Source organism: Sebastes fasciatus, chromosome 17, assembly GCF_043250625.1.
Source record: "Sebastes fasciatus isolate fSebFas1 chromosome 17, fSebFas1.pri, whole genome shotgun sequence".
NCBI classification, from domain to species: domain Eukaryota; kingdom Metazoa; phylum Chordata; class Actinopteri; order Perciformes; family Sebastidae; genus Sebastes; species Sebastes fasciatus.
In genome coordinates this window covers 1,666,788-1,689,926 of record NC_133811.1, presented here as the reverse complement: position 1 = coordinate 1,689,926, position 23,139 = coordinate 1,666,788, and the positions used below count along the sequence as shown (strand labels likewise).

At 43.5% G+C, this 23,139-nt stretch overlaps 1 protein-coding gene across 5 annotated transcripts in view; it reads left to right on the top strand.

Moving 5' to 3' along the window:
• Nucleotides 1-23,139, top strand: part of cica (capicua transcriptional repressor a) — a 60,846-nt gene that overhangs the window by 3,462 nt on the left and 34,245 nt on the right. For all 5 annotated transcript variants that reach the window (XR_012590728.1, XM_074614212.1, XM_074614213.1 and 2 more), the window contains exons 2-5: nt 264-3,996; nt 5,531-5,798; nt 16,899-17,030; nt 19,570-19,723. Coding sequence is in view for 4 of the 5 variants with exons in the window: in XM_074614212.1 (XP_074470313.1) it covers nt 481-3,996; nt 5,531-5,798; nt 16,899-17,030; nt 19,570-19,723 (4,070 nt within the window). In the remaining variant the exon portion in view is untranslated. The remainder of the gene's footprint in view (nt 1-263; nt 3,997-5,530; nt 5,799-16,898; nt 17,031-19,569; nt 19,724-23,139) is intronic.

Below are 23,139 nucleotides of genomic sequence, written 5' to 3'. Positions count from 1 at the left end.
TTTTAGAATTAATGTTAATATTTGACTGTTTATTACTCTTATTTTTTATGATACCTGAGATCATAACAGTCCCGCTTTGCTTTGCTTTTATTTTTAATTACTTTGATGTCACTTTTCATAGATGTTTTATTTGGATTCAATCAGTCACTTTTCCTCTCAAAGCCATGTAGTTAGTAGCTATCTTTCATGGTGAATTCGCTTTTTGCATGTCTGAATGTGTTTGCCACATGAGTAACCCATACTCCCTGTTCCCTTTCTTTCAGAGTCTCTGGAATAAGGTGGGCAAGTGCCGAAGTCGCGCAACGAAGACAAGACAGGATGAGAGAGAGAGGCCCCGGCAGAGGAAGAAAATAGAGAGAATAGAAAGGAGGGGGAAGACGAAAAAAAAACGAGGCAGAGCAGGAGAGGAACGCCAAAGAGAATCTCTGGGATAAATAAATAGAAAGACTTTTTTGGAGAAAAGACAAGCTAGATGAAAAGATGAAGCCTATAAAAAAGCAGGGACGGCGCTCTCCTCCCTCCACCCGGGCCAAAGGGGGGAAGCGCCGTGGAGATGTCCCAGAAGGAGGGGAGAAGAGAGACTCGGATGAGAGCAGAGACAGAAGCAGATCCCCACAAAACCGAACACCCTCCTCTTCATTTTCTTCTAATTCACACTCAGAGTCCTCCCAGACAGACCCAATCAGATCACGGGACACTTCAGAAGGGGAGGGGCTTCACAGAGAAGGGCTGTCAGAAACGACAGTGTCACTTGTGATGGATTCTGGGAAATTTTTGACATCCTCGGATGATAGATCAGGGAGGTCAGCTGTGAGCGGCAGCAGCCACAGTGACAGCGGTGCTAGCAGTTGTAGTAACAGTAGTACACCAAGCGCCAACAACAGTCCAAACCCCGCCTCCAGCCGGAAAACGGCCACCTTCAAGGCCCGTGTTCCCAAGAAGAAGTACACCTCTGAACACTGCTTGTCTGCTGCTGGTAACCATAGCAACCATTCATCCAGCACACCCCCTCCTCTTTCTCTTAGTGGTGGGGTTATCAACCACGGGTCGACAGGTTCAGGAAGTGACATCTGTGTCTCGCACCCTGATGGCAACAGTCAGAGCCGGAGCCTGATGGACGACTTCCACAGCAGGACCACTGGCAGGGAGGGGCCTCAGGACGGCTCCCCAGGACCCCCTACCCTGTCGCTGGGAGGGGACAGGGAAAGGTCCGGAGGAGGTGAAGCGGTGAGAGATGCAGAGCGAGTGTCACCCAGCCTCCTGCCCCGCTGCTCCTCAACAGACACCGCCAGCGAGCACTCCGCTGACCTGGAGGTAGTCGGTGACACACCGATGTCTACACACGCACCACCCAGTCTCCCTGATGCACTGTCTGATGCCCTTGCCAAAGGGCTGAAGAATCAGCGTGTCCTCGCCCGCCAGCTCAGGAGAAGAGGTGACGAGGAGGGAGGAGGTGAAAGGAGGGATGAAGGGGGGATTTCAGAATTGGTGTTCCGGGCTGGAGTGGTCCGTAAGGTCAGCGGTGAATTTGGAAGCCTGGAGGTGCAACTTAATGGTGAGAAGACGCTCTGCCGTTATCCATACCGACATGACAGCCCCCCAGGGGTGGTGGACATTATCCTAGATGCCTCGCCGCCTGGTGTCCATCCAATAGCTATTGGCACCCGTGTCTGCGTACCATTTGGCAATGAGGAGGGCAGCGAGGGCCGGTGGCAGTGGTACCGAGAAGGTGTGGTGACCCAGGTGGACACACACCCTGCAGTGGCCAACCGCTATCGTGTCCTGCTGTCTGAGGAAAGATCTGACTCCATGGACGAGGAAGAGGATGGCAGAGCGACAGCTGGTGGTACCCAGGCAGTTTGGGTCTCCCGTCAAACACTCCGGCTTCTGGTGCCACCTTGGGACCTTGATCTGCCGTCTGGAGGTGGACGGGATGGAGAAGAAGGGGTCAGAGACAAGGAAAGGGAGCGGGAGGACAGGGAGGAGATAGATGTGGAGCAGGAGGTGTGTCGTTTGAGCCGGGGGATGACACCCGGTGTGGGGTCAGTGTTGGGGAGAGGAATACCCTACACAGGCATGGTCCCGGTTTCCTCCACGTCGGGCCACAACATTGCCTCCCCTGTAACCACAGCGTCAGTCCTCAGCCTGGCTCCAGGCCGGGAGTGGGAAATTGAGAAAGACTTAGAGAGGGAGAGGGAACTCCAGAGAATGCAGGAAAGAGAGAGGGAAAGAGACAGAGAAAGGGAGAACAGTGCAAAGCAGCAGCAGCATCATCAACAACAGCAGCAACACCACCCGTACATGCCACTCACCCCCGAAGAAGACATGGAGGTGTCCCATTTTAACATGCTCCCAATGGGGGCGATCATACCAGGGGCCCAACCAATGGCACTTCCCCAACACCGCCACATCATCTCTAAGCCCCCGCCTGGCTACCTCAATCCACACCTGTCTGTTGTGCGGGGCATCGGGATCCCCTCTACCCATCTGGCCTTGAACCCCCACCCCCCTCCTTCACCTGTCCTATTAGGCCTTGACCCAGCAACCGCAGCAGCTGCAGCAGTTGGTGCTGTCATTACCGCCCCTCAGCTCCCTCCTCTCCCTCCTCTCCCTCCCATCTCCTCTTCCACCACATCCTCCTCCAGAGTAGAGAAGGCCTCAGGAGGAGGTTCTTCCAGTGGAGGAGGTGGTGGTGGCGGTGGATCCGGATCAGGCTCAACCTCCTCCTCCTCCTCACGTTCCCGCACCCCACTGACAGCTGCCCAGCAGAAGTACAAGAAGGGAGATGTGGTGTGCACGCCAACAGGCATCCGTAAGAAGTTCAATGGGAAGCAGTGGAGGAGGCTGTGCTCCAGGGAGGGCTGCTCAAAAGAGTCCCAGCGCCGAGGATACTGCTCCAGACACCTCTCAATGAGGACCAAGGAGATGGAAGCCAGTGGAGGCAGCCGGGAACGAGGTGGAGCCAGCAGCACAGGGACCCTGACACCGTCTGACCTCCGAATGAGCGGTGGGAGAGCTAGCTCAGAGTTCGACTGGGATGAGACGTCACGTGAAAGCAGCGAGGCCAGCAGCCGTGGAGACTCCCGCCCCCGCTTGGTCCTTCCCTCTCTGCTCCCTCAGGACCTCTCTCGTTTTGACTTTGATGAGTGTGAGGCAGCAACCATGCTGGTCTCCTTGGGGGGCTCCCGCTCAGGCACGCCCTCCTACTCCCCTATCTCCAACCAGTCACCCTTCTCCCCTACTCCATCACCCTCACCCTCTCCGCTCTTCGGCTTTCGCCCTGCCAATTTCAGCCCCATCACTGCTCCAGCCTCACTTACTCCACGCCGCCATCGCCAGCTTAGCGGCACTAAGATGGGTACACCAGGTGTTGAGCGAGAGCGCCACCTGTCGGGAATTGTGCCCACTTTTCAGACCAATCTCACTTTCACAGTGCCAATGAGCCCCAGCAAGAGGAAGCTTGATACCCACCCGCCTCCTCCGCTGCCTGCAATCCAGGACTACCAGACCAAACCTGAGCAGCATCTGCTTTTGGGAATGGGGGTAGGGATGGTGGGAGACCCAACCCTGGGCCACAGTCCTGCCGCCTTCAGAGTCCTCTCCCCCCAGAGTCAGCCCACAACCCCCTCCTCACTTTCCTTCCCCCGGCCTCGTAGCGCCACCAGCAGGCCACCATCCTCCGCTGCCTCTACGCCTCCACCCATGCTGGTCTCTCCCACTCCTCCCTCCCCGCTGCCTCAGGAACCCTCCCCGCGACGCATTGTGCCCCTCCGTGATTCCCCAGTCATTGTCCGCAACCCAGATGTCCCCCTGGCCAAGTTCTCTGATGGCCCGCTAGGGAGGAGAGAGAGGAGCAGGTCCAGAGAGCACAGCCAGCCTCAACACACAACTCTCCCAGGCCTGCAGGTCCCCGTCCCCATCAACGGGGCCACCACCAACGGTGCAGTTCTCCTGCGTAACCCCACATCCACACTTGTCCTGGTCACCTCCAGCTCGGTAAGAAAGTCACTATGTGTTGTTTTTGTGGAATATGATGAAGTACAGTATAAGGATGAGCCATGTGGATAAAGTCTTATCACAATATATGTCATATTTACAATGCAATAGCAATATTAAATCATATAGCAATGGTAGAGCAAAATAGTATCTTTGTTTGATCATGATATATTGTCACATCACCCAATCCTAGTGCAGTTTGTATTAAAGTAGCAGTGGGTAGAAATGGAGCAAATCTGATTAAAAATAGTTATTTTTATGAAACGGTCACTATATCCTGACAGCAGTGCATGAGACAGGTAATCTGAAAAAAATCATGTGCCTCTGTGTCCTCCGGTGCTCCTAACGGCATCTGCAAGATTTCACAGACCGGAGGAAAACAACCAATCAGAGCCGAGCTGGAGCCTTGCCATCTCTGAGCAGCTGTCAATCACTCAAAAACTGAAAAATGAGAAAGTCTGTGACCCGGCAGCCATGTTGAGATCAGTTGAGGAAATACCAAGCACCGCCCACCAGCCGAAGCAAACGTTCTCATTTTACAGCTAAACTGTACACTAAATGATGTTTCTGAAAACATTTGAGGAGAGAAATAGGCATTACAGTAACAGAATATTTATTCGTATTTGATCAGCGCTGCCTAGTTTGACCATTTGATTGGAGTTCGCGAGTGATTGACAGCTGTCTCCTGAATGAACAGCCAATAGAAACGCTCTCTCTCTGAAATGACCTGTGACTGGCCAAAGTCTCCCGTCACGGCTAGATTTTCTAAAGCCTGAAAACAGAGCCATGAGAAGGTGCAGAAGTCTAAGTCTCTTCAATTACAATATGCTGAAAGATTATTATGGAATTTTCGCCAAATTATGCCAAAAACATTCTGTCTACTACCGCTTTAAGTGGGTTGCTTTCATGTGCCTTGGGCCCCAAAAAAATGAAGATCCATTCAATAGAATTACATATTTTGAGTGATGAGAATGTAAGTCTTTATTCCTAAAACGCTTTTTTGTTGAGTAATTTTCTGTTGGTCAAAGGGTGATCTTGCAATCTTGAAAAGTGTCCTTCTACACTGATTCAGAATGTTGTTTTCATATTGTAACCTGGCCGATGTATACACTTTATAATTTTGTCAATGACTGAGAAACTCCACTTTGAAAGGGAATTAAAATAATACTCCACTGAAAATCTATATTTTTAGTATCAAACACTAACTGTGATAGACCTTTAAGGTGGCCAAGTTTGTAGCTTGGTTTCACAGCGGAGTCCAATGGAGACCCAGAGTCATCTGAAACCACTCCTGCAGTTATTAGCCGTGTTGTGAATACTCTATGAGTGTATGGAACATACTGAACAAATGGATTAACAGCGGAGAAGTGGATTATGCTGCAGGAGTAGATTGAATAGCTGTTATCTTTTAAGTATTTAATTCTCAAAGGATAGATCAATTAAATCTTATTTTGAGATAGAATATACAACTACTATATTATTGCTGTCAGTTCTCTGCAAATACTAAAAATACTTTTTTGATGTCTCCTCCCAGTCGCTGACTCCAGCCACAGGGGGCCACACAGCCCTGTCCAGCCCTTCCACGATGCCCACTTCATCGAGCTCCATCCTGTCCTCCTCTGGTTCTGGAGGCAGGGAGAGGGAGAGGAAACCTGAGGGACACCAGGATGCGTCTGGAGGGGGGCTGCCACAGCCGGTAGCCTGTCACCCCACGCCGACTGCCCTGCTGCCGCTCATACTGCCAGCCGAGTCGCCTCACCCTGCTCCACGCAAGCAAATCATCATGGGACGACCAGGGACTGGTGAGTACGGACGGAGAGAGGGAATGAGAAATCATCATGGCACCGTGGCTTTGACCTTTGTTCCAGTGAGATACAAAGTCTGCCGAGCCACACTTCCGCCATTCTGTAAAGTAGGAAGGGATGTGCCGGCTGAAGCTTATGGACTCTAGCCCAGATATTCTCGCTTTCATTATCTCTCTAGAGTTACAGGAGTGTCATCAGAGTGCTATGGCTATGACTCATTTACACTTAACTATTGTTTGCTTGCAGTGTAGGAATGAAGCCATATTCAAAGGATGGTTTTTTTGCCCCCTTGATTGTCCATTTTAGGGCATGTTGACCTTTTTTAGTAGTCTTTTTATTGAGTTATTATTCGGGCTGTCAAAGTTAACGCAATAAACGCAAATTTGTTTTAACGCTTTAACGCATTAACTCAACTTGATTTGCACAATTTTTAGGTTGTAGCTAACTAACACTCCAAACTTACGCTAATTATTTGCGAGGAAAAACTGCCACGTTCAAAGGTGTCCCTTGACCTCTGACCTCCAGATATGTGAATGTAAATGGGTTCTATGGGTACCCACGAGTCTCCCCTTTACAGACATGCCCACTTTATGATAATCACATGCAGTTTGGGGCAAGTCATAGTCAAGTCAGCACACTGACACACTGACAGCTGTTGTTGCCTGTTGGGCTGCAGTTTGCCATGTTATGATTGGAGCATATTGTTTTATGCTAAATGCAGTACCTGTGAGGGTTTCTGGATCAATATCTGTCATTTTTTTGTGTTCTTAATTGATTTCCTATAAGAAATATATACATACATTTGCATAAAGCAGCATATTTGTCCACTACCATGTTGATAAGAGTATTAAATACTTGACACATCTCCCTTTAAGGTTAATTTTGAACAGATAAAAATGTGATTAATCGCGAATTACTATGGAAAATCATGCGATTAAATATTTTAATTGATTGACAGCCCTAGTTATTATATTTATTAGGCATGTATGTGGCAAATACTTAATTTTCACGAAGATTTGTTTTATTTTAGATTATAATATACCATGATGGGCAAATTAAACAAAGCAAGAGTGAAATGTTGTGCTGCTTTGGGCTGCTGTTGTTTTCTAAGAAATGCTCTTTTTTTGCAAATAACACTTTGTTAGCATTAGCTTTATCAATGGCTCCCTTAAAATTAGCCACAGTGGACACAGGGACATTAATTGCATTCATGCCTATTATATTAACAACAAAAAAGCCACAGGTAAATAGATTATAAGTTGTTGGTATTTTATGAACATTCATTTTTGACCCAAGCTTCAGCCCTGTATATATTTTGGTGTTCTAGGGATAGAGTATATTTATTTTCCTCTTTCTTCTTAAATCAGACCATCAGCTAACAAATACAAGGTGTAATTGTCAGAAGGAGCAGTGTTGTCTGAGGGAGGATGAAAAGAGGTGAAGTTACCCATATCAGCAGTTTTGTGTGCTATCTTTGTATTTGGGCAAAAAATCTGTTGTGAAAATATTTTTGTCAGTTTTGTGTGCACTCTGTTGGATATAAGAAAATTGGCCGCTGAGAAATAGAGGTGTTTGGGTTAATCATATACTGTGTGCTTGTTTCCATGCCAACCTTGCGATATCACAGCCCAAAACTCAGAAATGTTACTAATATAGGAACAAGGAAGATGGTTTCCAATTGAAATGCATGATTTCTCATTTTGTGACGTTTTAGCACAACACTTTCCAAGTTTTTCAGTTTCACAGTTCATGCTGACATTTGATAAAACAAGAGGTTGTATTATGAGTCATGCAGATGATAAATACATACAGTGGCTTGTTCAGTTAATATGTACATTCAGGAAACATGGCATGGTTGCAGCTCCAGAAGATTTGTTTAAAAACATGAATCCAAATGTCAAAAGTAGTAGATTTATAGCATGACGATCTTTAATTTCTAAATTTTAATACTAGTATTTAGTATTTCATAACCCTTTTCTGATTAAATTATAATCTATTGACTTGGCAGTAAAGGTAACTTCAGCGTGAAACCGTTTTCCTTTTTCCTTTTCTGATCCACGTGAGGATCAGAAAAGGTTTGATATACAGTATCAGGCAGACACCCAGACCTGCTGCTCATTGTGTGTCATTTGTGACTCGGTGTGTGTAGTGTCAGAGTTATTGAGTGTGTGTGTGCAGGGGGTGTCACCTTTTTCATATCTATGTGTGTGTATGAGACAGAGAGTGAAGGGGTGTTTCACTGAAACTTTAAAAGGGCGAGAATATTGACATGTCTAGACATGCAAGACTGAGAGCAGGAGTGCAGAGAGCAATGAGGACATTCACACCTCCTCCTCCACCACACACACACATTCATCTCGCTGTTCCAGACAATCAACAACCTCAGACAGGGCATCAAGGGCAGGTCCAGCGCGATGTGAATGTGTTTCATCACTCTCAGCAGAAAAAGGAGTAATCATATTGCCGGCGTGTTGTCATGGATACACGGTTTCCACCAGTAGAATTAACGCAGTAAAGCGTTGAGGCCTGAGCTGATTACCAGAGCACGCTTTTATTCCTCTCTCCCTCTCACATCCCTCGCACTGCTGCTAACAGCCACCTGCCTCTATAGCGTTACGTTTCCTCCGCCATACATTTTTAAAAACACCTAGAGCCACAGTGAGCCCAGAAACAAACACAGGCAGAAGGCAGCGGAGCCCCCACGGCTGAGAACCCTCCTAAATATAGCCCAGCTCAAGTGCAGCTGCATTAGCATCACAAGTTTCATTACTGCTCTCTGTGAGTACATCTGCAGCCTTCAGTGAAGAAGAGATAAGTGCTCGGATGTAGCTGAGGTCCCATCTTGTTACACAGCTCAGGAACTGTATTATTGCGTTTGCACCCACAGGAGAAATTATTTGGGAAATTCTCCAAGTGGCGGTAATGTGTAGTCATAGGACAGGTTGATATCGCCAGTTGAGTTGAGCATATTTCCAACCTTAAAGCATGAAGACAGCTGTTCACCCCATCAGGTGTGTTTCTTTCTCGCTGCTGTCTCTCGCTAGTCATCACTGCCAGCGCTTCAAGTAAACCAATAGAGACAGATGGTTATCTGCGCAGTGTTTCTTTCTGATATTTCAAAAGTCACCACCACTCAGTGTTTCCCTGGAATATTCATGCCTCGCCCCTTCAGGGTGTCAGCAGGTCCTTTAAAAGTGAAGAATCTCATGTCAGATTTGTTTTGCACCTTAAAGCAGGGGCTCCCAAACCTTTCCATGCCAAGGCCTCCTTTTTGCAAGATGTCTTTCAAAACTTATTGACAATACCATGGCAAATGTAAATAAAAAAAAACTTCTGAATATATGTCCTTACTTTTATTAATGCAAAAATAATTACATTTCTATTTAAAATCTTTAGTTATGACTGGCAGGCATATAGAAAAATGGGCATAGCAATAAGATTTTGATATGTTATATAAAGGGCTGTCAATTGATTAAAATATTTAATTTCGATTAATCACATGATTGTCCATAGTTAATTACAATTAATCGCATTTTTTATCTGTTCAAAATGTACCTTAAAGGCAGATTTGTCAAGTATTTGATACTCTTATCAACATGGGAGTGGACAAATATGCTGCTTTATGTAAATGTGTGTATATATTTATTATAGGAGATCAATGAACAACACAAAACAATGACAGATATTGATCCAGAAACCCTCACAGGTACTGCATTTAGCATAAAACAATATGCTCCAATCATAACATGGCAAACTGCAGCCCAACAGGCAACAACAGCTGTCAGTGTGTCAGTGTGCTGACTTGACTATGACTTGCCCCAAACTGCATGTGATTATCATAAAGTGGGCATGTCTGTAAAGGGGAGACTCGTGAGTACCCATAGAACCCATTTACATTCACTGATCTGGAGGTCGGAGGTCAAGGGACCCCTTTGAAAATGGCAGTTTTTCCTCACCAAGATTTAGCATAGGTTTGGAGCGTTATTTAACTTCCTTCACAACAAGCTAGTATGACATTGTAGTAATTATCAATGGATTCATCAGGTTTTTCTAGTTTCATATGATGCCAGTATCTTCACCCTAGCTTTAAAACTGAGCCCGCTCCAACCTAAAAATCGTAAGTTGTGTTTATGCATTAAAGAGATTAGTGCCATTAAAACAAATTTGCGTTATTATCGCACTAACTTTGCTGCCGCTGGCCACCAGCCCACTGTTCAGCTAATTTTCCGTAACCAGTGTAGCTAAATAGCCAGCTGTCCGCCAGTTAGCTAGCTAGCTAGCAGCTGGCTAATTAGCTACCTTAATAATTCCACCATGCTTTAATGCTACACTGGTTACAGAAAATGAGCTGAACAAAGTTGTCACTCATCTGGTGACAGCAATGTCTGAGACAAGAGTGTGTGGATGAAGCATTAAGTTGTTAAAGGGACTGTTTGTAATAATCAGAAATGTCTTGTTAACAGCGACACCTGTGGCCGTTAAGTCAACGAAAGTCAGCGTCCTGTTGCTCGCGCTTGTGCTCGCTCTACATAGACATGAAGGAGCATCGCTCAAAACAGTGAGGAGACACACGTCAGCTAAAAGCACAATATCACTCTATATTTCAGCTGCTTGGCAGTAATGTTAGCTGACCAGACGAAGGTCTCTCCATGAATCAATGCTGATCCTAGTGTTGGCTTTTCCTGCCTCAGCCTCCCGACCGCGGCCGGAGGGAACAGGGGAGACACCGGAGTTTTGGTCGGAGACGATAACGTTTCTCTCTGCGGAGCCCCGTCACTTCACAAGACACGGGAAACCTCTGTAGGTCTGGAGGAGCTGCAGCAGTTATTTCTGCACAAACGTCCACTGTACATTCACTAGATATTCTCAGAGCTAAACTAACTCTTCTGCAGTGTGGAGTGAGCAGCATGCACGTGAGGTGGAGCGAGCTGAGTGAAGGCAGGGAGGCAGAGGAGCAGAGTACAGCAGAGACTCCGGCCCTGGAGACCAAAGCTACGGTATCCCCCGCGTCCTCCGTACGAGGCCAACACTGTTTAACAGACAGGCTTCACTAGATACAACCAAGAGGTTTTGGTGTTTCCGGGTAGTTTGTTTTGGAGTCTGAGTCTGAACAGCATAGCCACACGCGAGCGCTCGCATATGCGAGCACGCATGGGACACCGACCCGGGTGATTTATACGTGTAAGAAGTTACAAACAGTCCCTTTAAATTTGACTTATTTACTCTGTCTCTCTGTGCTCTGTGCTGTGCTCTGTGCTGTGCTCTGTGCTGTGCTCTGTGCTGTGCTCTGTGCTGTGCTCTGTGCCGTGCTCTGTGCCTTACTACTCCATTGCTCGTTGGAGTCGTTACTGCAAAACCTCAAGTTAGTTAGTTTAGTAGTTTAGTTTATACAGAAGTTAGCCAGCTACAATGGTTGCAATGGAAATGGTACACATGAAAATAGTCACTGCTCTGACCATTCTGCTACGTTGATTTAAATGGGAATGTCCGTTCTACTCCTATTGTATTTTTATGGGCTATACATTTTATATTTTTCTCACTGTCAACAAATCTCAACAAATGTATGTCTCTTTTTCCGACTTCCCCAGTTTGGACACTCAGCCCATTTGTTCATTCATTCTGAAGTACACAAACGTTGTTGTGTATATAGTTTTGTTTTTAAAAAACGCTCCGCAATTTCCTTTAAAGGCTGGGCACTGTAGTTTTTAGCAAATGTTACTCAAAACAAGAATAAATAATGCATTTGTTTGGGACTATTTTCAACGGTGGATTAATACACATTTGGTGTACTTGTGCGTAATTACAGCAGTAGTGTGGTGTATGTCAAATTAATTGAAACTAAGTTACAGTGGCCATTGTTCATTGCTAGAATGTTAAATGTTACCCAGTCCAACACTTGCTTGCTGAAATGTTTTTAATAGTTTTTTGACAACAACAGAGCTCTACGGCAATTGAGGAATAAGACATGTTGGGCTTTGGCAAAAACTGATAATACTTGTCTGTGATCAGTTCATTGTTAGATTTGATCTTTTCATGGAATTTTTTTGCAATGACAAAAATATTCTTTTAAAAAGTACTGAAATGTCACCAACTACAGATTTATTCTTGTTGATTTTGTTTTAATTTCAACCCTTACACAGTGATATTTGGTTGAGGCAGAGTTGGAAAGTGAGGCAGACCAAACAGCAACCACAGCTGTGGGTGGAAGCAGTGAAGAGTGTTGATTTTGCACTTCTGCCAGGTGACATTCTGACTGACATGTAGCTTCACTGTTACATTAACACTTGGCAGGTTTAATACAGTCTTGACCCTATAAACATTTCCTGTTGTCATTCAAATTAGTCTCAGAACTGTCACTTGCGAAAATTCAGTTGGAAACGATCTGTTTCTGCCATCATAGTTTCTTTATTTTCATTATTAATTTGGTCTTAAATCCAATTCAGAAAGTACTGACTTGTCTTAGCTATTAACTCTTATTTAGCTTAAACCCTCCACTAACGTGACCTCACGAAACTTTTACATCAGTTTTTGTTTCTGATAGTCTGACATACCCTCCTAATAACATTTAGGTTTCATGAGATTGGAGACAATCCTTTAAACAAAGCCTCTGGGTTCAGTCCCTGAAGTTGGCTGGTGTCCACGCTGCTGATCAGAACTAGACCGATAAATTGGCTGTTATTAGCTTTTTTTGCAGATATATCAGTATCAGTGTTTATGTCAGCCAATAAGTCACAAGATATTAGTACAGAAATGCCAAACTAAGTTTGAGGTTATTTAGAAACTGTATCTTCAGAGAGCACTTACAAGTTGATGATGACTGCAAAATGTTTCACTTAGTATGTGTCTTGGTCACAATTCTTATAAAAGTTTAAACAAAAGATTAAACAAATCTAAGGGATTGTTTATTATAGGGCTCTCAAAGTTAACACGATAACGCGTCAACGCAAATTTATTTTAATGCCACAAATTTCTTTAACGCAACTTGCAATTTTGAATTAACCTCCTAAAAATCCTACGGGTTGCCGGAGGTTGTAGCGGCTCAGTTTTAAAGCTAGAGTGAAGATACTGGCATCATATGAAACTAACCCTTAACCTCTGACTTCAAGATGTGTGAATGAAATGAAGTTATGGTCAGGTCAAAGGGTTTCTGGACAATATTTGTCATTGTTTTCATCCCTTTAAGGTACATTTTGAACAGATCAAAAAATGTGCGATTAATTTGCGATTAAACATTTTAATCGACTAGCAGCCCTACTTTATCTATATTATGTGTTTATGAAAAACAAATATTGTCCAATATACAATATAATTTTTAAAAACTCCTAATTATCAATATTATTATCGGCCTTAACAATTCAGTATCACTTGAGCTGTACTGCTGATGTGTCCTTGAGTTGCAGCAGTATATAATTAAGCTGCCTGTGGTTGGTCAAATAAGGATGAAAGTGTTGCCCGCCTTAAGAAAGCAACTTCTGGTGTGTAAAACATTTGAATAAGCCACACTTCCTCAGCTGAGGTTCCCCATTCAAACAGCTACATAAATTGCCAGTAGGCAGTAAGGAGTGCAAAGGTCAGAGCTCAGTGATTATAGTCATGTGACACCAGAATCTGCATTCAAAAGAGAACTTGTTGAACAGTGTGAACCGTACATCCAGGATATGTTTACATTTCCTTCATTGTCTAGCTCAGCAGTATCCTTATCTCCATTTTAGATGAGCCGTAGCTGGCGAATGGTTAGCTATAAATAGACCATTTTAATACTTTATTATAAAGTTATTAATGGAAACGGAAACTGGACATTGCCGTGCTGCAGCAGAGTTCATAGCCAGTTTATTTCCACCGTAGTCAGGGGAGGAGAGGAGGGTGAAACTGAGGCTGAAATCTTTATTATATAATATTTTATAATTATATAATTTATATATTATATAGGATAAATGTACAGACACTTGCAATGAATTGCTGCTGATAAAACCACAAGCTATTCCACTGATTCCCAATGTAGAAATATCCAAACATAAAGTAGTGATGACATGTGACACATGAATAGTTGCGGTTTTAAGCACTTGTTGTGTTTCTTGAAGTAGTAGTACTGTGGGGGTTGTAGAATTAGTATTGGCAGTAGTAATAATGGTAGAAATACAGTAATAGTGGTGGTAGTATTAGTAGCAGTAGTGGAGCTTTCAGTGGTAGTGTATCGTGACGACATGAACATATTGTGTTATCTGTTATCCAAATAATGATACTCAGGAATGAAGGAAATATTCATTATAAACTAACAAATTAAGCTATCGGTGGTTGTGTTTTACACATGGCTGCTGGTATCTTCAAAATGTAAATTTTTCAACAGCTAAGAAAAATAGCCTGTTTTCTGCTTTGTGACAATGTTTTTTTTTTGTTTTTTTAGGTAACACCAGGTTTTTAAATGATTTCTGTAGCTTCAGAAGTACGAGTATTTTCCTACCATTAAATCCTTCAGTTTACTTCAGTACAGTCGGGATGAAATTAAAAATGCCTTCTTTTTTTTTAACCCTTTTAGATCACATCCCGGGCATATTGTGCACCCATTTAACAATATATGCAAAGAAAATTAGAAAAAATCTATTTGTTATTATTATTATTATTTTAAAATCCAGTCATCTTTTATTCCTGTAAAACAAAATATGATGTGTGCTTGCATAAGCTAGTGCCAACCAATAATATCATGACATCCATCCATTAATTTGCAACTTTTAGCGACAAGTCAGGTGTGTGTGTAGAGCCACAGTCCTCTGTAGCTCCATATCGCACTACATTCTAAGCCCACACACTTTTTGGCTTTCCAATCAAATGCAAAGGATTGGATTTAAATCCCTCTTGTAACTGTACACTGCTCAAATATTCCATTTCACTGGGGAATACTGCGGATACAGCAGACCGGCTCATACGGGTACTTCACAAAAAGTCAAGGCCGCGACCCCTTTTGGGGGATTGAAAACTTCAATGCAATTTGATGTGCGTTTGGATTGTAATTTTGACAAGTTAATATGCATTCATCTCTTATTACCTCCTTACGAAGGAGGTTAAGTTTTCACTGGCCTTGGTTTGTTTGTTGGTTTGTCCGTTTGGAGGATTACTCCAAAAGTCTGTGATGGATTTGAATGATATTTTTTTGAGGGGTGGGGTGTGGCACAATTAACGATCCATTAGATTTTGGTGGCGATCCGGATCATGATCCGGCTTCGGGAATATTTTTTCATAACGTCTTTGCATTAACACCACAGGCTTTAAGACATGCGCAGGGTAACTGGTGACGCGTACATGAAACCTGCCTTGGCGGAGGTCTGCGCTCTCAGAGTGCACTTCTAGTTATACAAACGTTTGTTTTATACACATGTCAAATAATAATTTTGCGATCTTGCCTGAACCTGAGCGTTCACAATACCTTAATACACAGTGGAGGATATTGCTTATCCAGACATTTCCACATATTTGACTGAATCCCATTAGGTTGAGTGTTTTCTGTGAATACCCAACCTGTTAAAGCCAACTGTTTTTTCTATAGGCTGAGATTTAGTTGGAGACAATAGTCTGATGCTGCTATAACGTTAATGAATGACTGTATTACTGCAGCAGCCTCCCACTCAAGCTAACGTTAGCTAGCCCTGCTAGTCACTGTCACCAGCATCATTTAGCCATTTAGCACACTGACACTGAATATTATCATGAGCCTCAGATCTCAGTGTGAACGCCTCGGTTAACCCGCTACACAACAGCTTTTCATCATTTCCTCTCCTGTGACGGCAAGATGACGCCATGCTGGTCTGGTCTATAGCTTGGAGCCATAAAGCCATGCTGGTCTGGTCTATAGCTTGGAGCCATAAAGCCATGCTGGTCTGGTCTATAGCTTGGAGCCATAAAGCCATGCTGGTCTGGTCTATAGCTTGGAGCCATAAAGACCCTCTATTATATCTTTTTAAGGACATGGCAGGGGAATAAACCAGAGATCAGCAGCTTTGTATTTATTGTTGGTGCAACCAACTACACAGCAACTGTTAAGCATAGCGTTATTACTATTATCAGTTTGTTTAAAGTAGAGGTTTGGAGACGTGTTTCTACTTCTTTTATATACTCTGTTATCGTCTATGAGGGACTCTGGATTGTTTTCCCCCACAAGGGGGCGTGGTCATGCCAGCCCACTCTGGATGACCTATTGCCAGTCTGATGTATACTGAGGAGGATAATATTTAGACCCAGTAATGCTTTTAGCTGAAGGCTAAAATTAGCATGCTAACAGTACGCGTAGAGTACGTGAAGAGTTTTGTCTTTTGTTCTCAGCTTATCATCAGTGTTTTGTATGTGGTTTTGCATGCATATTATGATATATAACTGTATTAGAAAATACTTTATTAATATTGTAATATTGCTTATAACCATACGACCCATCTCTAAACAGTAGTAATAGAGATTTGTGTGTATATTCAACTTGTAACGGGAGAGTCTTTAGAGATTTGGTCCAAAATATACTGGAACACACAGATTTAAGGCAGCAAACTTCATTAGAGGACTAACGTTTGGACGCCAGGTGCGTCGTCATCAGAGTAAACGTACTCTGTAATCTGTCTCGGCTTGAAACGCTTCCCGCTGCAGAGACAGTTCAGTTCAGAGTCTGAAGCTCAGCAGCAGTCTAGACAGCGAGTAGTCTGGGATCTCTGTGGATAAAATAACAGGTTCCCTCATCACATCACACCACATGACCCCTCAATTCTCATTATCCTGAGGGATGGTCTCTGTGTGTGTGTGTGTGTGTGTGTGTGTGTGTGTGTGTGTGTGTGTGTGTGTGTGTGTGTGTGTGTGTGTGTGTGTGCGTGCGTGTGTTGGAGAGGGGGGCAGAGTAGGTGGCTACATACACAACTCCATTCATGGTCTTCAGTTTCTATGAAAGTGAAGTTTTTAGTAGCGCTTTAGCTCATCGCTGGCTGGCGATTGTGTAGGATTTCACATGGTGCCAGAGGGCAGAGCGCTACCTTCTGTCTACAGACCATGATACTGAGATGGATAAACATGATGACATTTCACTTTCTCTCTCTCTCTCTTCTCTCTCCCTTCGTGTTCCCACAGTTTGGACCAACGTGGAGCCTCGGTCGGTGCCAGTGTTCCCTTGGCATTCACTCGTCCCTTTCCTGGAGCCCAGCCAATCAGGAGCGGCTGCTCAGCCTGCTGATGGCCAACAGCTTGTCAATCAGAGCAAAGGTAGCAAATGACCACACTCCTTTTTTTCTGAATTCCACTGTTTGTACCCAAATAATTACACATTATAAACAAGTATTTCCCTCAATATAATAATCATAACTAGAAATAGTATGCAGGGCCGTGTTTCTGCCAAAACACTCAAGAACAAATGTTGGTCGGACGTACCAGCAGCCAAGTCAGTGTTTCCCAAAACAGTTGCGACTGAATTGCAAATCAGCACAGTTGGTGTTCACACCAATATAGTTCCAATAATATTGTTGATAACACTATTTATTGACTGGAGTGCTAACATTTTTTCAGAGACTAATTTTGACTAGGGGGGATGATCAGTAATCTTCCACAGAGCTTCATTAGGCCTTAGTTTAGCTCTTTAAGTTATCTTTCTTTATCTTTCTTTTCCATATGTTTTAGGGCTGCTATATTGATTTATCGTTTAGTCTATCTTATGTCAGCCAATAGTGGATACAATATCTCAGAGCCCAAGGTCACATCATCAATCTAAAACACAAAGTTATTCAATTTGCTCAAATATAGGACAAAGAAAAGCAGCAAACCGTCACATTTCAGAGACCAGAACCAGCCAGTTGCAAAATGACTTAAACCAGCAGTGGGTAGAAATGGAGCAAATGTGATTTTAAAAAGTTATTTTTATAAAACGGTCACTATATCCTGACAGTAGTGCATGAGACAGGTAACCTGAAAAAATATTCTGTGCCTCTGTGTCCTCCGCTGTCCTCCAGTGCTCCTTATTATAGCATTTGCAAGATTTCCCAGACCGGAGGAAAACAAGCAGTCAGAGCTGATATGGAGTCTGCCGTCTCTGAGCAAGTCGAGTTTTGTCTAAGAACTTTTGAATTACAATATGCTGAAAGGTTATTATGGAATCGTTGCCCAATGATGCAAAATCATTCTGCCTACTGCCACTTTAAAGGGTTAATTGATTATCAAAATGGTTGGTGATTCATTTTCTGTCAATTGACTTCATCATTGAATCATTTCAGCTCTAGACTGTTAAATAATACTTCATGGCTGAGTCACATTATCAGTCTCAAAATAAAACCAACAGGCTGCTATTTTAGGATGTATGAGCATAAAAGATACAAACAACTTTATTTTGGGGGATTTATTAAAGGTGCAATGTGTAGGATCTGGTCACATGATCCAAACAAATAGGTGGCAGCATTTCATCTCTACTACTGCAGCCATACAATCTAAATTTACAGTCATCAGTTATAAAAAAAAAAAAAAAAAAAAAAACTACTAACTAACAGCAGGGCAAGAATACCCAAAATTCAACCAAACTGCTTAAGAGCTGGTCAAAATACCACTGCTATCTTCTAATCTGCACGTGTGGCGTCAGCCTGTATTATGTTCACTGTGCCACTACCTGGGGACTGTATTGTCCGTGTACGTTTTGATAGTCCGTCCACTGGACTAAATCCAAAGCGACAGAAACGAGTAAACAATCTGCATCCCCGACCCCCACCGGGAGGAGAACAGACACAGCCCAGGATACAGACCCCCACCGGGAGGAGAACGAGCACAGCCCAGGATACAGACCCCCACCGGGAGGAGAACGAGCACAGCCCAGGATACAGACCCCCACCGGGAGGAGAACGGGCACAGCCCAGGATACAGACCCCCAGTCAGCAACCGCAGCTATTTGAATGCAGCCAGCACAAACCCCAGCACCGGGGGTTTATTGTTTCTTTATTGTTTATTTAAGGATCCCCATTAGAAGCACATGGATGTGCCTCTAGTCTTTCTGGGGTCCTGCGAGCTGCTGAAGTGCTGGGTCTTACTAGACGGTTGGCGTGGATGTAGCTCAGTGGGTAGAGTGGTTGTCCTTTAACTGCAAGGTTGATTGTTCGATTCCCCAGCTCCTACTCTCTGAATGTCGAAGCGTCCTTAAGCGAGACACTGAACCCCAAGTTGCTCCCTGGGTGCTTTACAGCAGCCCACTGCTCCTTAGGATGGGTTAAATGCAGAGGTCAAATGTCATGTATCTACCTGTATGTATATAATAAAGTTTAAGTTTTTTAGTTAAGTTTAAGTTTGCTTATCTGGCGGGGAGTCAGGGGGTCCGGGATCAGATTCCCGGCGCTGCAGTTTGCAATAGCCGAATTTGAGTTGCCACAGCCACCGACCGGAGGTTCGTCTCCCCGAGCCATGCCTGCTCTCCTCCTGGTGAAGCAGCCCCCCGTCAACACTGTAACCTCTTCACATGCATTTGATAATGTTAGTTTTGAATGTTTTGAACTAAAAGTTTGGCCAGATCTTACACATTGCACCTTTAATGACAAAATACTTCTGTAGTCACTCAGCTCTTGAAGGAAACATTTCCCAGTATTCTTCTTACTCCTACAACAGTTTATAGCATAGATGTAGTCAGAGCTTCAACACCTCCCACAGCCGGAATAAAGCTGCCCATCAACAAGCTGCATGTAGGGTCGCCCTGCGTTCACACATATGGCACTGTTACTTCTTACCTTCATGAAGCATTTCACTAACCAGCATATAAATGTCTTTTATTTTCCAGAGCCTCGTTGTGGTGTGGCCCTGGTGAGCGATGGGCGGCCCGGCCCTCCAGACCCAGAGAGGGGATCGACGTCATGCCCTACCCCGACCAATGACAATCCTCCTACAGACAGGGGCGGGGCTGACAGCGAGACCGAGAGCGACACAGACGACCCGTAAGTACAAAGATGATAACTTTATCCACCTCCCTGGTATTATCCATGGATGTATTAAAAGAACAGGATACAGCGTTGGAGGCACGGCCCCGGTCATTCCTATGAGAATTGCTCATTGGAGCATGAAGCCTAAATGGCTCCACTTCCGTCTGGAAAAGTACCTGGATCTTGGTGGAGTAGCTTCCGCTCGGTCACATGACTCAGTCACGGGGTCCTAACATCACGGCTTGCGCTCCAGCCTCGGTCTGGGTCTCAATCACATGAACAGAGGAAGGGAAATAATAAGCGCTATCAAGAGTATTCGTACTGGGGAGTTGATTCACCTCAAAAAAAAGTATCCGCTGAGTTACAGACGTCTCTTTCCCTAAGTAAGACAATGGCAAAAAGTATTTTTGAGCCCAATGCATCACGTGACTGACACAGAAGTTGCAGTACCGCCGTTTGGCCACTACGAAAGTTGGGATCGACGACCGGCGTACTTCCTGGGGGCTTGGTATTATCATGATGCTTGCTGTTTTGAATTGTGAGATGTTTTCTGCTTTTTTTGGCACATAAAAGTAACATTTTTAATGAACATAGCAAAATACAACAGTGTAGTGCTCAGCAGTGCATTTTGTGTCGGTTGTCAAAGTCCAGCAACGGCTACGGATGGCAAATGGAATCAAGAAAAGAAGAGGAAGAAGCACAAGAAACAAAAGAATGAATTTATATTCAGCTGTAGAGTAGCGCTGTGGCACATTGACCACATGTGAAATGAGGCCAGTCCACCAGTCAGACACAGGAAACCGTTGATCCAGTTTAGGTCTTGTTTACATGCAAGTGCAGTAATTTCAATCTGTCTATTATTCACATATAAACTCACGGACTTCTTGAAGTGGGATGTCACTCTGTCCATTTATTTTGAGCATAGAAATCGGTTCATTAACATAATATGTAGGAATTGTTATCTTGTGTATATTATCATTAGCAAGCAATCTATTCCTTATCTGATCCCTACTTTAACTACTACTATGATCTTTTTGGGGCTGTCGTGTTAAGTATTAAAGGGAAAGTATGGCCATTTTCAAAATTCATACATGTTATTCTTATGGTCTAAGACAGTCCAAAAAGTTTTATTAAACATGAACAACTCTCCCAAATCCCAAATCTAGAGTGCTAGAACTCAAACTTGTGATTTCATAGGGTTATGCAGTGTGGAACTGCTCCATAGAAAATGAATTGGGAAAGATGTTCTAGATGACACTGAGAGCAGCCAGGGGAATGTTCTGAGTATATGGAAACATTTTCTATTTCACAACCGAGAACACTTTATTGGCACATCTTCGTAAGTGACGTTTGGAGCCCAAGCTCTTCTTCAGACTTGTCTGTCTCATTATTCCGTATACTTTAAGTATGGAGATTGGAGAAACAAACCAACAACAACTAACCTTCCGTCCTTTAAAAAGTTTTGGTGCTACATTTAAATTATGTAAACTCATTTTATACATTGTGTTTCCTTTCTGCTACTTATGACTCACAAGACAACAGATAGTAACTGTAGATTATATTAGACACAGTTTGTCTGTGTCGTTTGAAGCGCAGGCTTTAAAACTCTCAAGGACGCCGCGCTCAGAACAGGTGCACTGAAATCCACCTCTGACAGCAAAATTTGAAAGAAACAAACAACAACAAATAACTTCTCTACTAGCTGCATCAGTGTGTGTTCGTGTCTGGCGAGAGTTGTACAGTCTGTGCTTGTTCATTGCGCTCAGTCTCAGGCTGCGTCTCTGCGTCTGGCTGGGTTATTGCTCTTTCAGAGTGACTCAGACGGGCTGCGTGGCTGTCTGGCTGGTAGTGCGGTTTTCAATGTTTCAGGGTCACTGTGCTCACAAAGGCCGCCATCAGCAGAGGAAGTGCTTCAGCAATCTCTCAGTGTTGCAGTGGTTACACCTGTTATCTAGCTACGTCTCAATGGAGAGACTAGCGGCATTAATGCAAACAAAGTCCACTCATTTAACAGGATCTGAGCTCCATTTATTCCCTGTTTTACCCTGCTTGTACAAATACACCTCCACTGTAGGCATGCCATACAACTATAAGCATGATATACTGTACATTTTGTATTATTTGTTTATTATATTCCGCTCCTTATCTGTCATTACCCTCTTGCTTTCTTTTTTTGTATTTCGTAACACACAAACTAAAACATCCCCCTTGTAATATATTTTCTACCTTCATGGACACTGTGTGTTACTCTTTTTCTCATTTCATCTTTGCTGCATTTATGTGTTTGCTGTACATAATAAAAACACTTTAGTAAAACTAGACAGGAAAGTAAAAAAGCACCATATTCATTTTTAGTCACGGCTTGACACTGAGTTCAGACGTTCTGTCTGCCGGCTCACAGTTTCAAAAGACTTCTCTGATGGTCACAATGCTCACAATTTAATCCGTTTTCTCGCCTGTTATGAATAACAAGAATACATAAATCCAGGTTTATTCACCACTTATTAGTCTTAAAATACCCTGTGAAAACCAAAATATCCTCTTTCAGTATCTGTAATGATTTATGTTTTATTATTCGTATTCTCTTTTTTGCTCTCTGCACTAAGATAAACTGTACTATATTTTAATATCATAATAATAATTTCTATACAAACTAGGGCTGTCAAAGTTAATGCGATAATAATGCACTAACGCAAATTAGTTTTAACACCACCAATTTATTTTGCAGATTTGTAGGTTGTATCGGGCTCAGTTTTAAAGCTAGAGTGAAGATGGTAAAGTTTGTGACCTGGCAGCCATGTTGAGATCAGTTGAGGAAATACCAAGCACCGCCCACCAGCCAGAGCAAACTTTCTCATTTTACAGCTAAACAGTACACTACAAGATGATTCTGACAACATGAGGAGAGAAGTAGGCATTACAGTAACAGAATATTGATTCATATTTGATCAGCAGTCCCTAGTTTGACCGTTTGATCGGAGTTCGCGAGTGATTGACAGGTGCCTCCGTTAAATGAACAGCCAATAGGAACGCTCTCTCTTTGAAAAGAGTCATGAGGAGGAGCAGAAGTCTAGTTATCTCTCAGAACACTTGAATTACAATATGCTGAAAGGTTATTATGGAATTTTGCCCAATGATGCCAAAAACATACTGCCTACTGCTGGTTTAACCCAGTTTGTGGCAGCATTTGTATTTACTCTGTGTCTGGTTGCTTTTTCCTTGGAACGATCCATTGGCTGGCAGGAGGAATGCAATTTAGTAGTAGTGGAAACGGCAGTTTCTGTGGAATTAAGTGAATAAATACTCAGTAGTTAGCATGTGCAGTGATAACAAACAAGGCTGAGCAGATAAAGAAAGGTGCGTCGATCACATTAACGGTAAATGAAAGGGAAAGAAAGTCAGGAAGACAAAGGGAAAACATTGCTCTGGTT